Here is a 12,767-nt window from a genome sequence, read left to right on the forward strand (position 1 = left end):
AGTCAACAGGTGAAGATTTTGTTGCATTTATTGTGGATTTTAAAAAACATTCAGACACACACATTTATAAATTAACACTGTGAAAGTGACAACCATCGGGCATACCAACACAACCGTTCTGAAGAGCCGTCTTAGTGGTCGTCTTTATACTGCTGTGGCTTCAATTGTTAAAAGTCATAATCCAAATAAAAAAATAAAATCATAAATTAACTATTTACATATTAAAAAGTGAATCAATACCATCACAATCTGCACATACAGGATAAACCATTCCTCTGTCGTTAAGTTCTTTGGCCAAAAATGAACTGAAAGTCAACCCAACATTACTTAGTAAATCGTGTCTAAAATTGCAGCCAAGTTTTTGATAGTTCACAACATTTTGGATCATATTTGGACACTTTCTGTGCTTTGGTAAAATACAGTAATATAGATTAAACCCATTAAGTGTAAGCAGTTGATACCACCTGGTATTGTTCTTAGGTGTAAACTCGCTCCTGAGTGAAATACATTTGCTTCTCCATCTGATGTCAGTCCTTTTCAGACTGAACTCCACCTTTATTTAGACAAAAACTCAGACCCAGCCAGCTGAGCAGATGCAGAGCATCAAATTTTATATCAAACGTACATAATAGCTCTCACTTCCATCACTCCTTTGGGTGTATTTGCTGAGACAAACACAAGCATTAAGCATCAGATGTTTATCTGAGGAGTGAACACCATCATACATTACAGTTACAACACTGGAGAGGGCTGACGCACTGCACTGGTGTATACAGTGTGGAAATATGTAGAAGAAGTGGAGTGATAAAGCTTGTTCCATTGCCATATATGCTCTTATGTATCACTGTGACAACTCTTTGGATGAATGGTAATCACTCACAGACTCATCTGACACCAAGATAACACGAATATGATGCTGATGAAACATTCGCTGATGGCCCATTCAGCAACAAACCGATATCTGCTGGAAGTGTGACCATCTCCACTCCCTCTTTTATTGACAAGTCTGAGATTTCAATCTCGTATCAAACACGATGACGATGACTCCGGTGTTCTCCTGTGTCTCAGTTGTTCACGGTTCCTTCATGATGTAGACGTACATTGTGGTGAGGAAGTACTTCAGAGACTCTATGATGGAGGAGAGCCAGTTGTGTTCAGGGGTAAGATCCTTCTTCACCACACACTTTGTGATTTCCGCCTGGAAAAAGCAAATTGAGAAATATTTTTAAAATTACATTCCAATGAAGCTTTAAGTATTAAATATAATAAATACTTGACCAAACGCATTCCAGATATCATAAGCAGAAACCTCTCTCAAGGTTTTCAATTGGGTGCTCTGCTTAAAAAAAAAAAGTAGTGCAACAGCAATGTGTTTGTTTCCCCCAAAACAAATTCAGGAAAAGAGATCATGTGGTAAGAGTTTGCTCTCAAGTATGGAAGCTGAAACATGACTTACTGTCATTCTTCATTTGGTGTAAATATTGATGATTTATCAGGGAATAAATTGTATACATTTCTGTGATTTATTTGTGCATTTAATCTATAAATAAATCTACAGTTGGGCTACATTCACATTACAGGCCTTAATGCTCAAATCCGATTTTTTAGTCAGATCCGACCGTTGAGGTACAGTTGAGGTCCTTATTTTTATTATAATTTATTTTTATTATAATTATAACTATTCTAATTATCTATTAACTCTCCCTGCTCTTTCTTTTGTTTCTATCTGCAGATGTCTCTCGTTTTTCACTCTGTATTAAGTGTTTTGTCAGAGTGATTTCAGAGTCATTTGGCTTAACAATCAGCACGTCTACTTCTATTTATTTATGTGTATGTACTTTAATAAGATAAGTAATACTAACTTCTCTCTAAAGCAGGACTGGTCACAGGAGTGTGGTCGATCATGCTCTCTTGTTAGTGATGTATACAGCTGAGCTGACTGGTGCACATGCTACCAATGTTAGCTAGCTGCAAGATCTTTTGCCTGGTTTGCTCAGCTGACCAATGTTTTGTGCTTTACAGGGAAGGTAACACCATTGAGCTCATTAACATACACACAACACATGAATACATTTGCAGAAATATCTAAATATATGTAACAAATGCATTATTTATTATAAATGATTCCCTGATAAATTACTAATACACCAACAACAATTACAACTTTCACTCGTTGACGTTCACATATGAAACAGAAATTAGCCAGTTACTAGGAGAAAGCCTGGGAGAAGAGAAAACAAGCCCTTTATCAGTTCATTTGTGATAGGCCAGATGTTTGACAGAGAAATAAAAATAAAACAAAAAAAAAACTAAACTAAAAATATTATATATATTAAATTTAGCATTTACATAATTATTCTTTATTGAATACAATATGTATGTATTTATTTATTTATTGAAAACTAAGTAATTTTTCATCTTCCACACAGAGTAAGGCATCACACAGAAATGTGTCAGCAATTTAGTCAGTAAATTAGTTGTAAAATAAGATAAAATGATTAAGACGTGAGGTTTTGCTCTCTTTTTTTCTTTTTTTTTTATAAACACCGGAGTTCCACATTTTTCCTATTTTTGGTTTGAAGAAACAAATACCAAGTATGCCTGACTGGCATTCATAAAACAAATCTATTTGAGTCAAGCATAACAAGACCTTATTAAGTCTTTTAACCAACAGAGGGCCACAGAATCAAATAATACCGCAGGAGATCTTTGTACCAGATCAGCCAACAGGAAGCTATTTTAGGAAGAGCACGACTGGGCCTTCCTGAGCAAGCTATCATCAGATTTCATGCAACTCCCCTCTAACTCCGGTTATCAGAACTTATGTAAGCAAACTGAGCTCTGATCCATCAACAAGATAAAGTATTCATCATGGCTCTGCATATTACCAGATTACTGCCATGTTAATCCCTAGATAAACAAGACGCAGGCAGTATTTTTACCCCTAATTGTCTCAAATATCCTCATGTTTAACTTCAAGTTCAAGTTTGTAATTTCAACGGTGAAAAATGCAGTCGAAATTAAATAATGTTTCTTATGGACCAGAATAAAACAAACACTGACCATAGGTCAGAAAAAACATGAAAAGCTTGAGACAAACTTTCATTCAGTCTTTGTCCAAAATGTCTCTCTGTAACACCAATCATGCTGCAACATCACAACGTCATATCACAGCCTTAAACAATCATTATTATCAGCACATATGGCAGTAGTCACTTACCCATCCTCCCCTTCTCTTCAGCCAGTGCACCAGGTACTTGCGGACAAACTGGCCCAGACTGTCCACTAAGATGTGAACTGTGCTCGGATGACCTTGTCTGACACAATCCACTGCAAGGGCTCCGGCTACTGCATACATGGATACCACCTTTCCCCATGTTATACCTACAGCACAAAAAACAGACATGTTTTATGTCCTTATTTATGCCTATCAGGCACTGCTGCTTGTTATTAGTGTAAAGTCAACAAAACATTACATCATAAAGCTTCAGCAATTCGAGCAGATATCGATTCTGTCTTGCAGTCACAGGGTACTTGTTTGATAAGTGAGAAACAAAAGTTACACTTCATCCGGAAGAGTTGAGCTTTAAGCCCCCATGGTAGCAGAATTTCCTGACCGGAATCGATAAAGTGTTATATTTATCCCACTATAAACACTCCTTTCCTGTTCTCATGGGTGCCAATTCCAGTTCATGCCAACCATTAATACCCAGTTGCACTATGGTTTCTGTTTCCTTAAAGTCTGTTATATATTCTGTGACCTGACACAGAGTATGTCGGTGGACCTTGTACTGCAATAAAAAGGCATTTAAGTCAACAAGCCGGCCCATTTGTGTTAAAGTAGCTGATAAGACATCTTACTTTTTTATGCGCCAGTAAAACAAAAAGGTCAGAGTGAGGCTGCCTTTGCCCCGAGAGATGGAAGAAACACTGATGCAGTTTCTCATGTGGGGAGTTCAAGAGGTTTAGGAAATGATTTTGCATTCAACACTCAGAGGGAATTGAGTCATGATGCTGAAAAAAAAAAAAACAAAAAAAAAAAAACACAATTCTTTGTCCTTTTTCTACTTAAACTCATCTAAAAAGAGAGAAGAGCTGACCTTAAAACAATCTAGTTGGGTAATTAAGGGCAATTAAGGGCATCTGGCCATTTCTAGGTACAGTTTCCAGGGCAGCAGGGATTGTTAAAATGACTGCCATTGATGCACTGCAGGACGTAATGGCATTAGCCTGCTTTAGGTCAGCTTGCATTGTCATCGCTGTTCCTTAGAGCTGACCTACAGTGTCTGACTGCGGCTATAAGGGGATAGAGCTCTAGGCAAGCTTAAATGAGATAACTGTACATGGAAGCTGTCAGACCACGTCATGTCTCACTCTCTACTGAGAGGCTGGCCAAGAATAGAGACAAGATTGTCAGGGATAAAGCTGGAGGAGAGGAGGGCGGAAAGAGAAAGAACAGAAGTAGGAGGCAGGATAAGATAGATGGAGGAGAGACGAGCCATGTTGATTTTACTGAAGGAGACCACAGTACAGATGGCCGTGTAACCGCCTCCAAAAAAATATGTGGTCATGATACATGCCGCAGTATGTATATACTCTTTAGGAACATTATCATTCCTTTGTGGTCATTAAATTCAAGTTAAGCACCTGAAGGCATGATAAGGAATGACAAAGACCTAAATTGGTAATTACAAAATTAATTCTGGACAGCAGGGAAAACAAGCGTACATGTGTTTTACTATTTATATCCAGTTTTTGACCCGTCCCAGAATGCTGGGGCAGCCCGGGTTCAGCAGTTTGTTATTCTTCAGGAGGAATCCCACGCCGTTTCCAAAAATTGCATCCTTGTGACGTCAAAACAAGAACAAGTTAAGCCAGAACACAGGCAGGAAAATTAAATCAAGCGAGCCTGTTTTTGATCTTTCCTGGAAATATGCCAGATTTGAGTCATTCATCACACTGTAGCCAGACTATTTAATCTATCCCAAAGGCTCATACAGAAGACATACAGTCACTCTTTATTTGGATACTTCCAAATGTCAATGCTGCTTGTGATGGCGTACAAAGCAGAGCTCTTGAACACAAGTTCAAGACCAACCCAAACAAGATCCAATGAAGACAAAAGTGTTCACCCAACAAGACTGAAGATGGATTTAACCAGAAATCATTTAAAACTTTTTTTACACTGTTTTATTATTCCCTCATTCCCTCAGGACAATCCTTCAGATTCAAAGCTGGAGTACGTTTGAAACAAACTAGTCCAGTACATACAAGGTATCGTCTAAACATGTTTGAAGGTAAATGTGTTTATAGCTAATCACAACAGCTACAATCTTAAAAGTCTGCCGTCATATAGAGGGGCGAGATGTGATGATTATTCAACTTTCAGACAGTCTCTCCTAAAGAGTCATTGTGTTGCACTCTGCTGTGAAGTAACTGTGTAAAGAATGAAAAAAAAAAGAGAGCTTGAGAGAAAATTTCAAACCTGCTTACTTTCTCACCTCCACCAATCACTGTGTGCTTTGGAATGTTAAAGAAATTGACGGGACGCAGCCGCCGTCCAATTCCAACACTGGAAAGGTGTGTAGAGATGGTTTTATACACTGTTCAACTATTTGATAAACATTTTGTTTGACACATACTGACACCTTTAAGCTTGTCAGGAACATAAACCATACCACCGGTGTCGTCTACTCTGGGGTAGTGGGCATCGTGTTAAATGGAATTTGTTAACATAATTGCCAAAAAAATTCTGGCAATGAGTATGTGGCATATGTCTGATATCAGAACCACCACAGTAGAAACAACGTCACCTTTCACAGACTGTAGCACAACAGGATTAATCTTTAAGATGCTCACGTCACACCTATTATCCATTGAAATAATCCCCATGCTACTTTATACTCTAAAAGGTTTTAGAACATCCAACAATGTCTACAAAGAACAATATGCCAAAACTCCTGACTGGACTTGGTCAAGAAGACACATAACCATAAGGCTGACACCAGTGGTGAAGACCAACTTCAAAGTACCTAAAAAGATCAAAGACATTGAGACCCGATTCATGACGAGAGTGGACAGAAGACAGACGGAAAAGGACACAGCCTGACCTCAAGACAAGCCACATTTTTGTAAAAGCACAATATCTGCATCCACAGTCAAGGTGCTTGTTCATTATGTGTGTGCATTTTATTTGAGTGAGATTCTGAAATGTCTCCGCTACATAATGCCCTCATAAATTCCCACAATGGAACCAAGAAAGTCGAGTCCATGGTATGTACACGACTTTCTGCTGACAATCCAACAATGCGATGCCTCACATTTTATAGATGCGAAACTTACGGTCGTGTAGTAACGTCACAAAATTATGATAATTTATAAGTGTCCAAAAGCTCAGTTTACCGCTCACTATAGAGTAAACTACCGAGTGTCCATTATATACTGATACTATCTATCAAGCCAGTGGAGCCATTCTTGACACATTTTACGGTGTATTGATAACGAGGGAGAAGTGCATGAATGAACGAGGAAGTGATTTTAGGCACAGACCATGTTAATGATTCAAAGGTAATGACAGGCCATCAGCACCTTACAATCAGTTTCGCAGTCAACACTATGAGGAAATGACACATTATCACACAATTAGCAACTAGCTGCAAATCCAAAACAGCATCAGGCTGAAAAAAAGGGGGATTTTATTTAAACCTGGTATTGTTTAGGCCTTAAAATGCCTCAAGTCAAACCAGACAGTACAGAAGGAATACACTTTTGTTCTAATAGTTCATAATCCAAACATCTCAAAACTGTAAAGTAATCAGTGTCGTCTGTTTAGGAAACCACAGAATGTCTAAACTTAGCTCTTCTGGATAAGTGTGGGAGCAATTATGTGTTTTGGATGAAGTTTCACTCCACCTACGTGTGATCTGCACCCACTCACTCTCAACTGAAAGCACCTCGCATCCAAAAGGACGTGATGGAAAACCGCAGAAGAACACCTGATTAATCACAGTAACTGCCTTCATCATCGCGGAAGTGTAAATGACTTCCTGAGCTGGCTGAAGACTACCTGTTTAGTTTCCAGCAGGACAGACTCTGGATCTCTTACAGCGTGATACATTTTCATCATCACCTTTAGGTTCAGAACAGCCGCATACCTGTTGAGAAGATCTCTGTTGCCACGCCAATAAAGGCATCCGAGACCATGTTCTCCATGGCAACAGAAATGTTGAGCTGCCGTGCCACGTTCCTGTACAGACTGGGCTGTATGCACTCCAGCTCGTCACCTAGGTAACAGAGGGAGAACGTACACAAAAAAAATAGAGAGAGGCAGGAAAAGTCTGTTAGGAAGATCACAGTTAATCTGAATGAATAAGACCAAAACACAGAGTCAGTTGAAACCAACTATTCAAACACTCCGGGTTATGAAAACAATCCAACTATTCAATCAACTTAAACGAGTGTCACTCAGATGTCACAGTTATAAGTAAAACATGTATTTCTCTACTGATTTCTCTAAAGAACAAACTGGACACTCATTAAGTCAAATACATCCTCCAGATGTAATCACCTGGTTCAGGCAGTTCTCTCATACAAACACGTAATCCTCAACTCCCCATCTGCCCCAGTTTATTAAAATAGCTGGAAAAATATACACCTACAGTACAGCAGAAAATGATAAAGAAGTATTCAGTCTGGTTTCTGACGTGTATCAATTATCAGTTCCAACTCTGCTGAGTCATCACAGATCTCAAACCTCATATTATCTTAAAGTAATATTATCTCTCTGTCACAGGTTTCCAGTCCAAGTCACACAAGACAATGAAAATCTATCAACTGCTCCATGTTCACCATGTTAGATTACAGAACATTTCATTCACAGTGTGCAGGACTAGAAAGTCTTTCATTTTAACGTCTTGAAATCAAAACCTAGACCTGAAAAAAATAAATACAATAAACCTTCTTTTATTAATATGCATTTTTCGCTCTCATTAACCTTTTTCATTACTGGTAGGAATCAAATATGGAGTCTGTATTTTACCAAGTGGACCCTCCTCCTTTTTTATGGTATGTTGCAACAGTTGGATACCTCCACCAAGATATCTCAAAAACATGTTGACATGTTTCAGTGAAATTTGGTGGAAAGTACAGCTGTGATTACTTTTTGGTGCTGATCTGGATCCAGAAACGTCCAGGATTTCTTCATATTGCAGGATGGAGTTAAAAAAAGAATTTTCTTGTGAACTACTGCATGTGATGAATCTGTTCCATGATTTCTATCACTATGTGCGTTTCAATTCAGATCCAGACGCAGATTGAAAAGGTCTAAATTATTTCTATGATCAAAAAATACATTTTGAGGGTTGTGCAGACACGGTGGAGACGTTTGCTCTTTGAGTTCTTTCTACTAAGAAATTCTGTGTTTAGGTTTTTTTTTTATGTAAGACTTTATGTAAAATATTAAGATTGAAATCATGATGAAGCCATGGCCCCATAGTTCACCCATGACTGTCAAAGATGGCAACTTACATGGTAAACTGGGGCAAATCAAAACCTAAAAGACATATAAGAATACATTGTAATGACCCTATACTCTCCTCAATTTATGAGGAAACGTCTCCACAAGATCAGGTTCAAAGTACAACAGAAGATGACAGCAAAGGCCTTGAGTATGCGTACATGTTGCTAAAAGATGTCAGTTTGCCAATTCAAGCCCCTTATTTTATCCATTTTGACGTTCACTAGTTTTCTATGGCGTGTAGTTCAGATTTCTCTTACCGAGACAGAGAAGCACCAAAGACACCTCGGAAAGCGCCGCATTTGAAGGAGAGAGATTGAGTTCAGTTTTGGACCATCCCAACCCGTTCTGGTTGAGCCTGGAGAGGATGTAGTCTCTGCACAGCGCTTTGGACTGGGACACCAGCTCCTTCTCAGTCAAAGACCGATCAAACACATCCAGGACCTCTGCGGCAAACACAGAAGACCGCCGCAGGACCTCCATGTCCTCTTTGCAGGGGATCTGGGTCAGGGAGCGACTGACCTCTTCAGATCAGCTGTGCCTAAATGTGTCTCCTCTTTATCCCAGAGGAGCAAACTTTAACGCTGAAGGCAATATAGCAGCTGTGAGGATAATAAAAAGAAGCCAGCCAGAGTTAATCGATTAGTCACAAAAACACATCAATACACCATTTGATCTTGAAATTAGACACTTTGAATCATCACAGTGGTGCAAAAAAATAAGCAGCTTGTTTGATTAAATTAATCATTTTTTTACATCTACAGGAAATGTGGGTGTATACTCTCAATCAGGATCTAAATCAGACCAGAAACTTACATAAGAATATGATGGAGGCGTTATTGTTGTGAGTCACATGGTAGGGTGGTCCAGATATTGCTACACTTCTTGCATTATGCAAGCACTGATACCACAAGATGAGGGAAATATCTTGCCACTAGGACAGCAACAGCTCTATCTTCATTTGGGATCAAATCTATGAACCACACGAGGTTTCAGTGCAATCTTAGGTAACCTGATAAAAAATGGAACATTTGAATGTATGTGTTAAATTGTTTGATTGTCAATTAAGGCTGTTGCACACCAAGAACAAACCACGCTTACCTTCAACATTTTCATCCACACAGAGATGTCCTCGCAGTGACTTGTCCGATAATGGACCTCCAAGTCAGAAAACCTCTCAAACCAGCTCTCTGTGGTGCTTCCTAGCCAAAAAGAGTCCGACCTTCAGAGCAGCACAGCTCATCTAAACTAGTGCCATACAATCAGTAAGAAAACCACAGGGCGAAGTTCTGCCTCACGCCTCATTTCATAGTGCGGCTGATCCACTTGTTTCCTTGAAAAGCTCAAGCGGACTGAGCCGTGGGACGCAGTTAGAGGACGCCTACCTGTTGTTCCACCTTCCCATTGGCGCTCACTGGGTGCGTTGGATTTGTCGGCAGGAAAAGCCCGGAGGAGGAGTTTGACGCCTGCCTCACAGCCACTTAACAAGCCAACACTTAATACGGCAGACAATGGAAGACAAATCAACTGCATCTACATCTTCATTCATAATTTTCTGTTAATTAGCCTGCAGTGATACTCTGAAAGAACATGGTTTTCTTGTGCGTGTGAGCCAACAGTCAGTGATGGCAGTTTTTTTCTCACTGATGCAATCTCGTATGCGAGTAATTATAACGGGAGTTCCCGGTAGCTACAGGTGTGACCCTGCAGCTGATCTCCTGCCAAAGTTTATGTAAGTGTGCCTTCCTGAAGCCAGAAGTGGCACACCTTTAATCCCCAGCAGAGCTGATAAATATAGATGTCCTGCATTTACAGCGCTGACACAAAGCTCACTGGCCTTCATGGTGTTTCATGTATGAGATAGTCTTATTGTTTTATATATAAATTATATCAAAATACTGATAAATAAGTTATTATAAAGCTTATTTTCATTTATTTTTCAAGGATAGGCCTAATTGATTTCTCTTTCAGGGCTAATTCATTTATTTTTCAATGACTCCACTGGTTGTTGATGTTTTGAAAGGTTGTAGTGTCGAAATGTTTTATCATGTAATCCACAAAACGAAATAAACAAGGTCAGTCAGAGGAGACTAACATAAACAATGTCCCTGTTTAATAAGTCAGACGCTTTTCGGTTAATTTCTCTTTCACACACGTGTTTTTTAGCTGCTATATCAATATTTGACAAGGAAAACATAAATCATAATGTGTCATATGCACATATTTTATCACAGCCTCACTCAGCTGTGTTAATGCAACAAACAGTGGAAAATTAATTAAATTAAAAATTAATCATAATTATTATGACTGGCCAGTGGATAAAATTATTTTGTGCTATAAATTATGTTAACCTTATTTTATCATCTATACTAATTATATGGCTTATAGTTACATTAGGTATTTTTTATGTAGTTAACTGTTTGGCCACTGAGTGTCGCTGTTACTCATTTTGTGTTGTGACCATCACTTTATTCTCAGAAAGGTCAATAAGCGGGTTCATACAAAAAAAAAAGCAATATTGACTTGTGTGACAATTCATTCAAGATAGTTTCTCTCTTGGTTGATATTCGACTCCATAACAATATATAAATACAATTCAGTACACTATAATTTGCAGGTAGTGTTGATGATTAATAGTCTGATCCTTGCCATTAATATGACAGTGACAGGATTCATCAAAATTAAAGAAACAAATTAACCTGAAGTATTAACGCTGTTGTGTTACTAAGTGACACCTGCTTCTTCATGACCTTTTAGTCTTCCAGCAGCAGTGTCTGAAGGTGGGAAAACTAATTACAGAATGAAATCCTTGTTTTTGGACAAATATTCACACTGTAATTCAGTTCAATGTTAATCCTTCTCGGCCTGGTTTGTAACAAATCAATAATCTGTTTTATTTACTCTGCAACACTGGTAACAGACGTTCAACCTGGTTGTCTGCAAAGCATTTTGAACTACAGGTTTACTTTGGAAAAAGTGATAATGTTGTTGTTTCTTTTCTTGTGGAGCTACAATATATTTAAATAGACACCAGAAAGAGCAAAATAAAGTTGAATTATTGTTAACATTACTAACACCAACTTGTCCAAACTCAGGTGAATGAGTCTTATACTGAGAATAATGATTAGTAGATATAATAAGTAGACTAAAACCACTGAGGTTACACCTCTAATCTCTGTTTTTGGGATAATCCTTAAATCAAGGAATTGGTACTTAATATTTAGGTATATCAAATGTCCAAAATAATAAGCTCAAATTCTGAGTGCAAAATCTAAGAACAAAAAAGCTAAAAACTGTGATGTTACCAAAAGAAAAAAAATCAAACCCTTTTTTTTCTGTCTTGGAGATGCTGGTGACCAGTTTCTGAACTGATTCTGTTAAAAACAGTCTGTTCAAGAAAGAAAATGTCACCCCCTGTTGACAATGATGAGTCAGTATTCACATTCATTTGTTCAGATGAGAAACCTGAATTTTCAAATACGGACACCGTTGTCTCTATGATCCAGCGTCATGCAGTTTTGTTATTTGTTAGTTTCTATGTACTAAACTTTGCTGTCGGGCAAAACCTAAGTCAGTCACAAGACCAAGAAGAACAGGGAGTGTGTTGTTGTAGTAATATGGCAGCTGTGAGAAACAGCTGACTATGCAGTTTGCCTGACTATAGAGACAATACATTCACATCCATTTTATGTCACTTCAACCTCCATCAGTCAGAATAATGACAAGTTTTAGTCACATTTTGTTCTTTTGCTCACAGTTTTAGTGACTAAACAGTAGAAACACATAGTAGAACTGTTACGTTAAATATATCAAGGTTCTGCACTTGTTGTTATTATAGATCCTTGACTGCACATGAATGACACTGCACATAAATGCAGCCAGCTTGAGAAGAAATGCTTCAGTGCAGCCTCTTCTTTGCAGAAACAACAGCTGCACTCCCCTCACACCCTTCAGAGGTCAATGGGTGAAACTGAGGTGTTAATTATATTAACGAGCTTGGTTTCTCTTCCATTTCAGATTTTGGTGACCTAAAGCAAATGAGACTTACAGCTACACCTTTAAGTGGCCACTGGTCAAGTTTTAGCCATACTCTTAATTTCAAAAAATCTAAATTGCATGACATACGCACACCAGATGCTGTTTTCCCTCCAGAATTTACTTTGTGACAAACTGTCTTTGATCTAACTTACAGTAAACCTCCTCATTAGTATAGGCAAATGTTTTTGACTAAATAAAACTCTTTAGTTTTTCC

At 38.3% G+C, this 12,767-nt stretch overlaps 1 protein-coding gene across 3 annotated transcripts; it reads right to left on the reverse strand.

Annotated features, from left to right (window-relative positions):
• Positions 1 to 10: 10 nt before the first annotated feature.
• bokb (BCL2 family apoptosis regulator BOK b) lies at positions 11 to 9,888 on the reverse strand. Of its 3 annotated transcripts, none has more exons than XM_044369032.1 (6): positions 9,617 to 9,888; positions 9,332 to 9,488; positions 8,776 to 9,117; positions 7,155 to 7,283; positions 3,221 to 3,384; positions 11 to 1,198 (listed from the first exon to the last, which is right to left on the reverse strand). In XM_044369032.1, the coding sequence occupies exons 3-6, from the start codon at positions 8,996 to 8,998 to the stop codon at positions 1,073 to 1,075; spliced, it is 642 nt and encodes a 213-aa protein (XP_044224967.1). In that variant the 5' UTR covers positions 8,999 to 9,117; positions 9,332 to 9,488; positions 9,617 to 9,888; the 3' UTR covers positions 11 to 1,072. The 3 variants fall into 3 exon arrangements, with proteins under 3 accessions (XP_044224967.1, XP_044224965.1, XP_044224966.1); XM_044369030.1 differs by having other exon boundaries at positions 9,332 to 9,527; XM_044369031.1 differs by lacking the exon at positions 9,332 to 9,488 and having other exon boundaries at positions 9,617 to 9,887.
• Positions 9,889 to 12,767: the final 2,879 nt, after the last annotated feature.

The sequence above is a fragment of the Thunnus albacares genome, chromosome 12, assembly GCF_914725855.1.
Source record: "Thunnus albacares chromosome 12, fThuAlb1.1, whole genome shotgun sequence".
In the NCBI taxonomy this organism is placed as follows: Eukaryota; Metazoa; Chordata; class Actinopteri; order Scombriformes; family Scombridae; genus Thunnus; species Thunnus albacares.